General features: G+C 40.2%; 2 protein-coding genes across 5 annotated transcripts; both read right to left on the bottom strand.

The window, feature by feature from the left end:
- Positions 1 to 5,628: 5,628 nt before the first annotated feature.
- LOC100700239 (E3 ubiquitin-protein ligase TRIM21-like) lies at positions 5,629 to 8,253 on the bottom strand. Its single transcript, XM_003457695.5, has 2 exons — positions 8,112 to 8,253; positions 5,629 to 7,429 (listed from the first exon to the last, which is right to left on the bottom strand). The coding sequence occupies exon 2, from the start codon at positions 7,418 to 7,420 to the stop codon at positions 6,119 to 6,121; it is 1,302 nt and encodes a 433-aa protein (XP_003457743.1). The 5' UTR covers positions 7,421 to 7,429; positions 8,112 to 8,253; the 3' UTR covers positions 5,629 to 6,118.
- A 3,664-nt stretch (positions 8,254 to 11,917) lies between these two features.
- Positions 11,918 to 14,556, bottom strand: LOC109202575 (uncharacterized). Of its 4 annotated transcripts, none has more exons than XM_019360342.2 (5): positions 14,399 to 14,556; positions 14,037 to 14,082; positions 13,834 to 13,949; positions 13,539 to 13,574; positions 11,918 to 12,745 (listed from the first exon to the last, which is right to left on the bottom strand). In XM_019360342.2, exons 2-5 carry the CDS (start codon positions 14,040 to 14,042, stop codon positions 12,028 to 12,030), a joined length of 876 nt encoding a protein of 291 aa, XP_019215887.1. In that variant the 5' UTR covers positions 14,043 to 14,082; positions 14,399 to 14,556; the 3' UTR covers positions 11,918 to 12,027. The 4 variants fall into 4 exon arrangements, with proteins under 4 accessions (XP_019215887.1, XP_019215885.1, XP_019215886.1 ...); XM_019360340.2 differs by having other exon boundaries at positions 11,918 to 12,748; XM_019360341.2 differs by having other exon boundaries at positions 11,918 to 12,748; positions 14,037 to 14,099.
- Positions 14,557 to 15,506: the final 950 nt, after the last annotated feature.

Consider the following 15,506-nt stretch of genomic DNA (forward strand, 5'->3'; position numbering starts at 1 on the left):
TGCAAAAAGTTGTATGGTGGTGAAAAAAAAAATGCCCCACTGAGCAGGATTCGAACCTGGCCCTCCTGGTCTCAAGGTGGCTATTCATTTCCCTGAGCCAAAGTCATTCTTACAAAGAAGAGGTGGAGAGACGGACAATTCTGCTTAAATGAGCAGAAGCTGCTGAGAATTGTGCTGATAAGAGGTCAAAAGGCTGAAAGTTTTGGAGAAAAGAGGTGAATCAGCAGAATTTTTGCAGAAAAGAGGCAAAGAAGCAGAAACTTGCGCTGAAAAGAGATGAATCAGCAGAGTTTCTGCTGAAAAGAGTTTTTTTTTCTGAAAACAGCCAAAAAAGCTGGAATTTGTGCTGAAAAGGGGTGAAAAAAATGAAAATTTTGCGGAAAAGGGGTGAAAGTTACTACATTACAACATGAATATGGATTAAAGATGAAAGAAACTGGCAACAAATTCCTCCACTACAAACCAGTCTGATACCACTTCTATGCAGTGTTCACGTTTACTAAGGCACTACCCAAAAGGCGCCACAAGAGGGCACTCCAACACAAGAGATGACCTATGTACACTGATGCACTTAGTAACAGTCAGAGGTGAAAAGGCTGAAAATTTTGCAGAAAAGAGGTGAATCAGCAGAATTTCTGCAGAAAAGAGGCAAAGAAGCAGAAACTTGCGCTGAAAAGAGTTTTTGTTTTCTGAAAACAGCCAAAAAACTGGAATTTGTGCTGAAAAGGGGTGAAAAAAATGAAAATTTTGCTGAAAAGGGGTGAAGAAGCTAAAGTATACCAAATCAAAGTATTTGTGCCAAAACATATTTTTTCTGCCATATTGTGGTACTACTACATTACAACATGAATACGGATTAAAGATGAAAGAAACTGGCAACAAATTCCTCCACTACAAACCAGTCTGATACCACTTCTTTGCAGTGTTCACGTTTACTAAGGCACTACCCAAAAGGCGCCACAAGAGGGCACTCCAACACAAGAGATGACCTATGTACACTGATGCACTTAGTAACAGTCAGCCTCCTTGAATTGGCAGAAATAATGTGATTTAGTAGTAATACTATAACATAACAGATATACTGTGATGTTGCAGACATAGTATGTTTTTGCACTACTCATTTGTAGTGAAAAAAATTAGCAATATAAATTACAGGTCTGTGAAAGTGTATAAATTTGTAGTGAAAAAAAATGTTGACCAAGGTGGGATTGAACCCACGACCATTGAGCTGCAGAGCCGTGTCATTACTGATTGCGCCACCTGGAAAGGGGCGGGCGGCTGAAAAACAAAGACATCAGCAATCAGAAATAAAAGAGATTTCTGTTGAAAACACCTGAAAAAGCTGGAATTTGTGCTGAAAAGGGGTGAAAAAAATGAAAATTTTGCTGAAAAGGGGTGAAGAAGCTAAAGTATACCAAATCAAAGTATTTGTGCCAAAACATGGTATTTCTGCCATATTGTGGTATTTGCGCCACAAAAGTTACTACATTACAACATGAATACGGATTAAAGATGAAAGAAACTGGCAACAAATTCCTCCACTACAAACCAGTCTGATACCACTTCTTTGCAGTGTTCACGTTTACTAAGGCACTACCCAAAAGGTGCCACAAGAGGGCACTCCAACACAAGAGATGACCTATGTACACTGATGCACTTAGTAACAGTCAGCCTCCTACTTAGCCACTACGTAATACAGCGATATTACAGTGTACAAATTCACATAAATTTGCAGGGGGAACAAACAAAGCAGGAACAAGCCCAAAACAATCAAATAACTGTGCTGCCATAGCTATCGCTAACTAGCACATACGCTAAAGGTAACTAAAACCAATACACACAAGTAGCAGGGTAAACATCTTAAGCATGGAACATTAACTCACGTTTATGTGACACACACCATCCCCAACAAATACAGGATGGGCTATTTGCTCCCCTTCCCAGCAGCTCTCTCCTCAATCGTTAGCCCAGGAACGAAGGAAGACCATCTAGCTCAGAAGTCCCATGAATTCCCTCACTGCTCAGAGGCTGCTGGGTAATGTAGCTCACAATAACACAGGTTTTTCTACAAGCACAAATACTATAACATAGCAGAAATACTGTGATTTTGTTGAAATACTATGCTTTAGGACAAATAGTATGATTTGGCAGAAATACTATGTTTTAGGACATATACTATGATTTGGATCAAATACTATGATATAGCAGCAATACTATGTTTTGGTACAAATGCTGCGTTTAGGCACAAATATTATGATTTGGCAGACACTATGATTTAGCAGAGATAATATGATTTGGCAGAAATACTACACTTTGGCACAAATACTATAATTGAGTGCAAGTACTTTAAGATAACAGAAATACTATGATTTAGCAGAAATACAATGTTTTTGCAGAAACACTGTAATTTCACTCAAACACTATGAAATAGCAGTAAAACTATGATTTGGCAGAAATACTATGTTTCAGTACAAATACTATGACAAAGCAGAAATACTACGACTTAGAAGTAATACTATAACAAAAGGGATTCCTCAAAATACTATGAAATTGCAGTAATTCTCTGATTTGGCAGAAATACTGTACTTCGTACAAATACAATGCTTTGGTACAAATACTATATTTTGATTTCAATACTATGATTTGGCACAAGTAGTATGATTTAGTACGAATACTACGAATTGGCAGAAATACTGTGACTTAGTAGTAATAGTATAACATAGCAGATATAATGTGATTTTGCAGACATAGTATGTTTTTTCACAAATAGTACGATTTCGCTCAAATACTATGGAATTGCAGTAATACTATGATTTGGAATACTATGATTTGGTAGTAATACTATAACATAACAGATATACTATGATTTTGCAGAAATTCTATGTTTTTGCACAAATACTACAACAACTACTACTACAAATACTACAAGAAATACTATGTTTGGGCAGTAATACTATTATTTGCTATAAATACTATTATTTGGCACATATACCATAATCAGCAGATATACTATAACATAACAGAAATTCTATGACTTAGTAGTAACACTAATATAACAGAAATTTTAACTGGCCACAAATAACATGATTTGGCACAAATACCATGATTTGGCAAAAAGATACCATGATTTGGCACAAATACGATCATATTGCAGAAATACTATGATTGGGTACAAATACTATGATTTGGCACAAGTACTATGAATAAGTACAAATACTATGATTTGGCAGAAATACTATGATTTAGCAGAAATACTATGTTTTAACATAAATAATATCTTTTCACAGAAATTTCTGCTAAAAGGTACTATTTCTGCTTTTTGGCAGAAATACTGTAATTTTGCATAAATACTATGATTTGGGATAAATACTATGATTTGGCAGATATACTATATTCAGCACATAAACTATAACATAACAGACATTCCTGCACTTAGTAGTAATCTCATAACATAAAATAAATATTATGGTTCTGCCCCCAAACCATGATTTGGCACAAATACCATGATTTTTCAAAAATACTATGATTTAGCAGAAATACTATGATTGAGCAGAAGTACTAAGATGTAGTAGAAGTACTTTGATGTAGCACAAATACTATTATGGAGGAGTAATACTTTAACATGGGAGAAATATTGATATACACACACACATACACAGAGAGCAAAGTGTGCAGAGGCTGTTGAGAGTCTGGGTTTGGTATATCTAAGTCAGCTAAATTGGCTGCACCTGCTGTAATCAGCACTTACACACACAGACACAGAGAGAGGTGTGAGTTTTCTGCAGTATATTTCTCACATTCAGGATTCCCTCGAACAAATGGCCATAATTTCCTAACCGTAGGGGCTAGAATGCTCATTCTGACACCGATTTGTTCAGAAGAGATGGGGGAATCTGCAGGTCTTCATAAATCAGAGATAAAATATAAATTATTAAAGATATATGACTTGTAATACACTGTAACTGAGTAGAGGCAAAGCAAAACTGCCTTGACTTGCCCTCAAACAATGTTTTGTAACTCTAAATCTATATGGAGCATCAAAATCATTCTTTCACCGTAAGAAACAGCAGGCTTTGGTGAACAGTCATGGGAATTTTCAGGTCTCTGTGGAAATCCATCAAAAAGATATGATGAGAGAAAAAAGTGCCTCATTTCCAGAGTTTGAAATCTGAAGAAATCTGAGCGAGGGACAAATTTCCTATCCTCAAACAAGTGTAATTCATGGCCAAACGGTAATAGGTGAGGAAAAAATTCTTGAATTGTGAGCATCAGTGACGTCTGAAGATATATTGGCACAAGCGTCATGTCTCAACTTTGTTTCGTTAAGGAGATATGACGATTTGAAAATGCCTCTCATTAGAGAATTCCAGCGCTGATTTTGAAGAAACTCTCCATTGAGTTTCTATGGAGAGTTTTGAGACTTTATGTTACTCTGAGGAGATCTGCAAAAAGTCTATAAGTCCCACAACAATGATAGTGACATTTTCTGAAAGCCAACAGAAATACCTACGTTTTGATGTATAATTTGTGGGGGTTGAGTGGAAATTGAGCGAGTAGCAAGAAGTTGTTCAGACATGAAGAGAAAATTCAGAAAGGACGAGTGCACACTCTGAGTTAATTGCATAGCAACCATAGCAACGCATGTATTTTCTGAAAAATCACAATTTTGCAACTGAAAACTTAAAGAGGTATAAAATTAAAATGGTAGAAGATCTGAAAAAGCTGAATCAGACAGGAATAGCCCAATAATCTGAGAACATTTTAAAGTTTGAATGGAGTTTCTAGGTGAAAGTATGACAAAGTAGTTAAGTTTCAAAGACAAGCAAGTTTTAGCAGAATTGTGGAAGTTTCCCATTCATTTCAATGGGACAAATTAAAGGAAAAAAGTGTAATATTTTAAAAAGTATAACAGTAATAAACACCAAAAGTCATTGCCGGAAAGAGCAGAAAGAGCAGAACAGTATAGAGTTTGAACTGAGAAAATCGGCAGAAAACTGTGGAAGTAGTTAAGTGCCAAAAAGTGTACGGAAGCAACTAGAAGAATAATAAAGAATAAAGAGAAACAGGAAAACAATAGTGTGGAAGCCCTTTAGGGCATCCACACAATAAAGAGAAACAGGAAAACAATTGTGTGGAAGCCCTTTAGGGCATCCACACAATAAAGTATAAAGAATAAAGAGAAACAGGAACTCAATAGTGTGGATGCTTAAAGCATCCACACAATAAAGAGAAACAGGAACTCAATAGTGTGGATGCATAAAGCATCCACACAATAAAGAGAAACAGGAACTCAATAGTGTGGATGCCTTAAAGCATCCACACAATAATAAAGAATAAAGAGAAACAGGAAAACAATAGTGTGGATGCCTTAAAGCATCCACACAATAATAAAGAATAAAGAGAAACAGGAACTCAATAGTGTGGATGCTTAAAGCATCCACACAATAATAAAGAATAAAGAGAAACAGGAACTCAATAGTGTGGATGCCTTAAAGCATCCACACAATAATAATAATAAGAATAATAAATCCGACGAATAGTAATATGTGTGCCTCTTGGCATAGGCACACATAATAAATCCGACGAATAGTAATATGTGTGCCTCTTGGCATAGGCACACATAATAAAATCAGTGATATAAACAGGAAGAGTCGGATTATTGATTTAATGTGAAGAAGAAGACAAAAAGAAGTAAAGTTGGTTTGATCCAATCAGCTGAGCATTTCTAGAGTAACTTTACATAAATCAAAAATAATCTTTGCTTATCTTTCACTCGGCCTTGGTGTAAACCGGCCTGAGCCTATGGCAGTGAAACTAAAGGCTGGCTCACAGTCACCTGATCCAGTCCCAGCTGTTTTGGAAAGAGAGAAGTTTGAAGCTGAGTCTTAAGTAGAGAGGGGGTCTGTCCCCTGAATCCAAACTGGGAGCTGCTCCCACAGCAGCTGAAGGTTCTGCCTCCCATTCTACTTTGAGAAACTCGAGGAAACACAAGTAATCCAAGTATTCTTTTACTGGAATACCAGAAGATGCACCGAGCAACAGGAGCTTCAAGTTCACAGTGTAGTTTAGGATAAGGCCAGGAAACCTGACCTCATTACTCTGGTGCTGTGGGGCCGGTCTAATCAATGGCGGTGATGATTAGCGGTGCAGAGTTTCTACCATCATCATTCAGACCGGGACTGAAGAATGGGTGGAGCTTCTGAGTGAAGGAGCAGCCAGTAAAGGAGTAGATGTGAGCTGCAGCAGACACATCATAAAAGGAGACCCGACCCTCCTCACAGTCCACAAACACCCCCACCCTCTCAGGACCAGACCGGCGAGAGAGAGCGACATCAGGGTCAGCCTTAGCTTTGTACTCGTATCCATCTCTCAGCCTCACAGTCCAGAAACCGTCCCGAGGACTCAGTGTGATTTGAGCCTTCCTGTTGGTCGACTCTGTGGCCACTCCTAAAGTCCACTCGGTCTTTCCTTTAACCTGAACCTCAAAGTAAAATCTGCCTGAAGAGAAACTCTGCTCTCCTAAAACATTAATACAGTAAGAAAATCTCTCTGGGTTGTCTGGAAGCTTCTGCCTCACGTCACTATCGTGAACTTGTTTCCCATCATCAGACTGGACGAGGTAAGGATTTGCTGTGTCTGGATCAAACGTCACGTCCACTGCGTAGCTCTGAATCCGCCTCAGCTCGAACCTGGCGAGCATCTTGGGTAGTTTTTCCTTCATCTCCTCAGACAGTGGTTCCTTCAGCTGAAGGACAGAGAGCAGCTCCACCTCCGTCTTCCTCTTCTTCAGCTCACGGATGTCCTGCTCCATCTGTCTGATGAAGCCTTCAGCCTGTAGCTCGGTTTGTCTCTGCTTCTCTCTGATGGTCTCCATGAGCTTGGCCACATACTCTTTAAGAGCAGCAAAGACCTGAGCACCATCTGCCATCTCTCTGTCTGCGTCCTCTTTACCGAGCTCCACTGAGCGTTTGAGCTCCTCAATCTTCAGTCGGATCTCCTCGATCGTCTGCTGGATTTCAGCCTCCATCTTCACCAGTTTCTCTCCTTTACTCATTTCCTCCAGAGGATGATTGAATTTCATGCAGTCCCAAAGTAATGAAAGGCAGACCATGCAGACAATCGCCATCAGTTTGAAGCCTTCCCCATGGAGAACCTCCACCCGTCTACCTGGCCGTTGCTCTGAGCATCTGAAGGCATCGACCATCTCAGAGATCAGAGTGTTGACCTGCAGCTCGGGCTTTGGGTAGAACATCTTCATGCAGACGGGACACTGGAACGGGACGTCAGGATCTGCGTATTTACACATGCAGGCTTTGCAGAAGTTGTGTCCACACGGCGTGCTGACCGGATCGGTGAACACATCCAGACAGACGGAGCACAGAAGCTGATGTTCAGTCAGCAGACGGGCGGCAGCAGCCATGTTTGAACTCTGAGACGGGAAAGATGTCAGGAATATTAAAAAGTGTCTGTGATGTTTACATGTTTGTGTTTATTTGTTTGTCACTGCTGGAAACGTCTTCATGGATCTGAGTGAACGACGAGTTTACACCTGTTATCAAACCTGTTGAAGGCGACAGGATGTTTCTGCTTAATTTCCTCTGAATGAAAACATTTAGAATAAACTGATTTAAGACTTACACGAAAAATTATTGCATAAGACTTTTAACAGCTGACTTTTACAAATATTTCTGAAACTTCATCCACACAAAGACTCATATCCAACAACCTTTCCTCATTCTGTTGTATTATTACTTCCCTTTGTCACTGCTCCCTTTAAACTTGTGCTAAATGTGTGTGACAGCAGATTGCCACAGTGTTTGTGTATTATTGATTATTGAGCTCATGAAGCAGTTTGAACAAGTCTTGTGAAAGCTAAGCAAACATGACAGAGTGAGCTCAGGCGAGGAGGATGAGCGGCTGAAATATGAGCCTTCAAACAGGTTCTCTTTAAGATAAATGAGTTTACTGAGCTCTACATGATGCAAAGAACTAAAATACAAAGACTGAAATCTGCATGAAATATTCCATCAGAAAAAATCTGTTTGAGAAGCTAAAAGATGCAAAGATCAGCTTTGTTTTCATGAATGTTTAAAGACATGAGCCGTACTCACCGCAGACACTCTGCTGTGTTGATGGGGAACTCTGACAAACTCACACTAACGTTTGTTTGAAAAGAAAAGAGAAGGCGAAGAGCCCAACAGGTGTTGAAACTGAGCGTGTGTCAGAGTAAATGTGCTTCTGACTCACTTCCTGTAACCTGCGGAGCTCCGCCTCCTGCTGCAGTGTCAGCTGAGCAGCTCCTGTGATGTGAAAGTTAGTGTCCTGTCCTCCTGCTGGTGACCTCATATCAGACTGTGTGTTGGTGCCTGGTTATGAGCTGGAAGCCTCAGCCCTCTGAAATTTGTTCTAGCCTCCAGTTTTCTAACAATAAACCACATTACTGCCATCATACATCCAACAAACCAGAGAAACAGTGAAATAGTTACTATGAGATGAACCTCATTCATCAACTTTAGTATTTTATATCCTGCAGCACAACAAATACACAAATACATGTCATAAGCTTTTTAGCATCAGTAAGAAGGACGAGCCCAAACTCTGACACGGACAACAGCAAGCAAAAAGCTGCATGAACACATATTTTGAATCAGAAAAGTGAGAAAAATATTTAATCATGTAATCAGTGCAGATGAAGCTAGTTGTTACCATGAAAAGTGTGAGATTTATAAGAAGGGGAAAATTTAAGCAGGTTTGTTGTGGATTTTTTTGATGACCTGGAAGCTCCTGACCATGCATGGAGGGTTTCACCCCAAGTCCAGCACCCTGAGGCTGTACGCTAAGCAGAAGGAAGGGGGCCGGGGACAGAGGCACTAATCATGGCAGCACAGGAACAAGCTCTGAGTACAAGATCCATAGAGGCTGGGGTCTATCACACCAGGCAAGACCCCAGGTGCAGGCTGTGTAAAGATGCCCCTGAGACAATCCAGCACATAACAACAGGGTGCAAGATGCTAGCAGGCAAGGCATACATGGAACGCCATAACCAAGTGGCCGGCATAGTGTACAGGAACATCTGTGCCGAATACGGCCTGGAAGTCCTGAGGTCAAAATGGGAGACGCCCCCAAGGGTGGCGGAGAATGACCGAGCTAAGATCCTGTGGGACATAGCAGGCACGTGCAGAGGGGGGTGCTAGAGGTGCTTGAGCACCTGCCCCTTTCCTGATGGGTGCCCAAAGTGCCCTTTTCTTGAGGCAACTTTTTAAAAAAAATATATATATATTTTTTTTAAATGTGTGTGTGTGTGTGGAGTCCTGTCTGTGCCCCTCGACAATAATATTTAACTATTAATCACAATTTGCTAAATAAAAGGATCTGTCTTGCATCAGTCACATGATCACCATTAACCAATGATCGCCCTTGACGGCAGAACGCGCTGGTTACGAGCCGGGAACGAGCTCACAAAGAGCACGCGCATTTTTAGCGGTCCGGAGCTGTAGGAGGAACACAAATTACCTCAGGCACACAGACTGATGCGACAAAACCGGTAAGTAGGTGTACAGCGCACACTGTAGTCTGCAGCACACAGCAGTATTAGCTTATCACGTACACGTTGGTAAGCTGTCTTGTGACAACTGACGAACTGAAACAAATGAGCGTGCTGTGTATGCAACAGCGCGACAAACATTACCTGTCCTTTTATTAACTACACAAGTAGTGCTGGTCACAGCTGCTGGCTAACTGGGTAAGGCTGTCATGGGTCTGTAGCTCTGTCACCGTGTTAGGGAACATATTTAGTTTTAAAGTAAGTTACAGGGCTTTTCCTGCCTTTCTGGAGGGATTATATTTCACTAAAAACGATCTAATATGCATGTCCACATAATTATGGATTATTATAATTATAATATTTAAAAAACATACGCTGTATTTTAAAGAACATACATTAAGACACAGATTATAGTAGATTTATATTTTAAAATGCTGATTTTATAGCAGTAAAATTTTGTATCTCTACAGTTAAAAAATGTAATAAGCTTTCTCCCTGCACAGAGTGGATAGTGAAACAAATGGAATCATCATAAAGACATTATTTCATATTTATTATTGTTTTTCCCTCATTGCTTTATTATTGTAGCTCTAGTAATAAATAATAATGGAAGGATTCTGGATCAGCACCATGATGCCTACATTATATACAGTATTCTGAAGGTCTAAAATGTCCCTGTGTGTGCGTGCATGTGTGTGTTTTATTTATATGGATTTTTTAAATTATTACTCATGATATAACATTGTCCAGACATGACTGGTTAGGACATGAGGAGGAAACAGTAGGAGCTGTGTGAGGCTACTAAAGGCAGTGGATCCCTCAGCAGCTGGATTACAAAGAGCACAGGTAACATTAACACATGTACCAGTTGTTGGAGAGGTATTCCAGTATAAAAATAATAATAAGCACAACTGGAATGTTTTGCTTCTATAACATTTTTCTGTCATCATTTTATTATAGATTAAATGCAGCAGTTGTTAGGTGTGGATAATTATATAATAGTTTATTGCAATAGCAAGTTGTGCCTTGTTCTCAGATAGACAGCAAGTGGAGAGTGATATGTGAAATGAGGGGATGGAAAGAAGAAGAGAAGCAGTGTGATTCACAGGCAGAGCCTTGTTTATTTCTCACAGTTTTTTGTTGCTTTGTGGTTCCAAGCCCATTTTCTTATGTTCTTTGCATTTAGTTATTATCTCATAACACTTGTTTAATCAGCTACCATCTCTCCTATGAACATTTTAATGTCTACAGTCTCAGATCAGCACAGCCCTGCCCTCCAGCACTATCAGCAGCAGGAGCAGCAGCAACCCCTCAACAGCAACATTGTACCCATCAGGTAAAACATAGGCTACGTTTGCTTTGCCTTGTTGCCACCTCACAACAGTAATGTAGTATGATGCGATCCCATATTAGATTCTTGATGAATGTGTGTTGTTGTTATTCAGCCTGGTTCAATGTGCCCCTTTTTAACTTTGAGCACCCGCCCCTTTAAACGTCTCTGCACGGCCCTGGGACATAGTGGTGGTAGACAAACATGAGAAGACGGCCGTAGTGATCGATGTAGCGGTTCCCAATGACAGCAACATCAGGAAGAAGGAACACGAGAAGCTGGAGAAATACCAAGGGCTCAGAGAGGATGTGGAGGGTGAAGGTGACGGTGGTCCCCGTGGTAATCGGAGCACTAGGTGCGGTGACTCCCAAGCTAGGCGAGTGGCTCCAGCAGATCCCGGGAACAACATCGGAGATCTCTGTCCAGAAGAGCGCAGTCCTGGGAACAGCAATCAAATGGTTTGTGACATGACCCATAAACTTTGGTCAAGTATTATTCACATATATATCATAGGTTTATGCCACCTGTTGATGTACGCTGCTTGTAGTGTGATTTAATAATTAGGACCGATGTGTAACTTTAACCATGTTATAGTTGACTGTGACAAAGCAAAGCTGGCCCACCTGAAGATGGCGCCTGGTCCGACCCCTGACCTGCATGTGTTGTTTTTGGCTGGATGACAAGGAGGGGAAAGTTACCCAGCAGCTGCAGGAGGAGTTATGGAGGGTCAGAGGTGACATCGGGGCTCTACACCCGGGCTTTGCCCAGCTTGCTTTGCTATGTGTTGTCTTGTTTCCAGAGGATCTTCTGAGTGATTGGATTGTAATTGGATCTAAAAAGCTGGATCTCCACACCACTGGCTGGAGAAGGTTATCATGTTGGCTTTAAAATTTGGGAGCCGACAGTTTGTATGACCAGAGTTTCTGTGGAGTGACCCATGAATAGAAAACCTGCAGCATCTTTACCTCAAACTTCATATTCAATCATAGAAACAGAAAATACAACATCGAGCTTTAAAAGAAGGACAGAGCAGATCCAAGCTGTGACATGTTTTAATGCAGTTTATTAAGCTTTAATCAGAAACAGTATCAGAGGCTATAAATGGATTACACTCACTCCACACACACTGTTCAAATAGTTTGCTGTCAGGTTGCTAACCATCTGCAACACATTTATGTGCAACAGCACCATTGGTATTGCAGCTAATGCACTTCATTTGTGGCTGCCCGTAGCATCGGAATATGTTCTGAAGACCATTTGAACTTTTATCTTTGACCTTTGACCCTTGATCTGCGATTGCACCCCCAAGCCTCTCAAGTGATTCACGCAGTTCATTCTCACGATTATTATTATTATTATCAGGTCTAAATATATTTGAAAACACAACAACATAATTGTTCTTCCATTTCTTTATCTGTTTTATACTTTCGAGAATTCTCCGATCGTTGCCTGGGTTGGTACATGTTCGATCACATGGGGAGTCACGGACATAGAAAACCATCAGATCAGTTTTGGATTTTGTGATCGTTGCGAGTAAAAGTTCAAAATGCTGCAGGGTTCGGAACTCTGCATGATCAGCCTCACCCATCCCAATTTCATTTTCAGGACATTTGTCTCGAACAACAGCCCATGTCTTTCTTCCCTTTCCACGACATCTCTTCCAAATCTCAGGCCAGTGTACATCTCCATCAGGACACTGATAGAGAACATTGGGCCATTTCAGCACTGTGGCTGCCACCACTCTGTCACTTTGGTATACGTCACAGTTTAGAATCTTCTTCCTCACAGCTTCACCAGAATCAGTGACTTTGCTCATATCAAACTTGCCTTCATTGTACGGGACGCTCACAGCCACACTGAACATGGGAAACCTTCTGTCAAAGCAAACAGAGAATATTCACCTGTAAAACATTTTCTTTATAACGTGTAGACTAAAGTATGCAGAGTGTTAAACCAGACAAAGTGAGTTCAGTCTAATTTTGCTGAGGAAATCAGTCTTTTTCTGACTTTTGGAAAATTGATTTAAATGTTTTGGTTGTTTTAAAAATGTAACACATCTTGATGCAGCTGAATCATCCAGGTAAGGAAATCCCCCAAAAGTTGATTCTGTTCATCTGGATGTAGTGTTTTCAGTGGGAAAAATGCAAATGTACTGTTTATGTACTGAATTTGAATTTATAAGGTTGGGGAAACCTGCAGGCAGCTGAGACTGAAGACATCACTTGGAGAGTGAACTGAAAACACTACGTCCAGATGAACAGAATCAACTTTTTGGGATAATATTAATGTGTTCTCACTGTGTCAAATAATGCAGCTTTGTCAGCTGCGCCTCACCATTACACAAAAACTGTTTTAGGCTGTTTGTGTGTTTATGCTCCTGCTTCAATAATCAACACTTGTGTTACTGATCTATAAAGTCTGCATGATACACTGACAGGTTGTGGTTAAAGACAGTTTCATGTTCGTCTCACTGACACCCAGCGTGTCAGAGCTAAAGAACATAACAGAGACTATTATTGTCAATAACAGTGAGTTTGTAATGATGCATTTGTTCTGTCAGTCACAGGTTCTACGTGCAGTTCTAATGATCTCAGCTTTCTTCTGTTACTATAAAGTACACTGTAAGTACTGTGCTGCAGATTAAAGTAAACCTTTGTTACTGACATGATGTTGTTTTCACCCTTGTAGCTTGGTGTGTACCTGCCAAAAGACACAAACACAGGTTCTGATGTTGATTTCATTTGGACAGATTTACATGAAACCACAACAATGTTGGTTTGTTTCACTGAGAGTTTGTGAAAGGAGAGAGGGGCTGATCTGTGTTAGAGTCCAGTGTGATACAGTTTTAATAGCATATTTGTCACATGTTACTCTGTATGCTCACAGTTTGTTTGTTAAAAACAGCTGCTGTAAACATCATCATCAGTTTTCTTTAGTATTTCACAGAAAGTTCACTCACTTGTTGAGAATTTCTTGAACAATTGGTGCAAGCTGGTTTGGGTCAATAACAGTCTCACCGTTTGTAACGATCATCAAAACAACGACGGCTACAGAAACCCAGTAAGGACCAGCCATCTGAGTGGGTTTAACAAGGATGAAAAATTTAGATGAGTGAATATATAACAGTGTCCAAATATCTGCAGACTATTCTCCAAAACTCACCGTCATTCACCAGATTATCAGCTCCGCTCTTTCAGGAGCTGTTTGTCTAAAAGTTTAAAGTGTCTTTAATAAAAAACAAAAAACCTCTCGCAGTCTGCAGGATGTCAGGACTAAATAAGAGTTTTAGGGTCAGTTTCACAGACATGAGTTTGGTCTTAGTCTGAACATTTATTCAGTGCAGATTTTCACTGAACTTTTGTTTTACTCTAGAATGACTCTGAAAAATAACTGTCTGCCTGTTTTCTACTTTATCTGTCTTTAAAGAGAGACAAATTTACTCATCACTTTGAGATAGTGAAAAATATTCTGTGTGGTTTATTCTGAATTGTAATCAATATTGTGCCAATTTAAACCTTTGTTACCTGCAGTGGTGGAGAAAGGTCTGAGTGATGCTGGAGGCTCTGTTCAGGACGAGATGCTGCTGCAGTGGATGCAGCTACAAGGAGAAGACACCTTTATAGAGGGCAGGCTGGTGATGGTCAAACCCTCTGCATGGCTTCATGCCCTTATTTGAACAGGTCTTTAAAGGCGTTGTGATCAGAAAGCTGTTGCGACAGACATGTCGGTTTAGTGGCTGTGATCCCAGCCTCAGTTGTGCAAGCTGTAACCTGCTTAGTCATTACCAGATGAAGATGAAGACTTCTGCTTGGTGGATGACTAGTTCTTCTGGTCATTTTGGCTCTTGAAATAAAGAAAAAAAACAACAAATTATGACTGGGGCACAAGCTTATGTATTAGTTTTTCATAAAACTGTCATAATGCTGTTAGAGACTCAATCTTATAAACCAGGCCATCCTAAAGACCAAAACAGGGTCAGAATAATCATCGTTATGGAGTGAAAAACGTTTGAGTGATAATGAAAAAGCATCCAATAAAGAGTCATTTGTGTGCAGCTGGTGACACAGTAAAAATACTGACTGTCTACACATAACCCAAGAGGTTGATTCTGTTCATCTGGATGTTTTCAGTGGGAGAAACGTTTCATCACTCGTCCAGGTGACTTCTTCAGTCTCAGCTGACTGCAGGTTTCCAACCTTATAAACAGTACATTTGCATAATGACTGAAACTAGCCTGCTGAAGGAACAATGGCTGGGAGGCCAGTTCCTTAATCATTAATATGCCGATTGCCATGACTATTTATCAACAACCACTGATTAAAGCTTATTGATCAAAGGATACTGATCAATGACCATGAGTACCATTCACATAGAGTTGGGGAATGGCTGCAAACTCAGGATTGTACGATGGTGACATACGTATCTTTAGGCCTAAGGGTACGTCTTTAGAGTGCATCAAGACTGTCTACATATATGTATTTCGGGGTGTCTGTTTGGGTGTGGATCTTTTCCTTACAAAATCGCTGTTCAGTCCAATTAAAGGGCTGTAACAGGCCACTGGAATTCACAATGGATTTGAAATAATACAGGGTGGGCCATTTATATGGATACACCGTAATAAAATGGGAATGG

The sequence above is a fragment of the Oreochromis niloticus genome, linkage group LG6 (assembly GCF_001858045.2).
Source record: "Oreochromis niloticus isolate F11D_XX linkage group LG6, O_niloticus_UMD_NMBU, whole genome shotgun sequence".
Classification (NCBI taxonomy): domain Eukaryota; kingdom Metazoa; phylum Chordata; class Actinopteri; order Cichliformes; family Cichlidae; genus Oreochromis; species Oreochromis niloticus.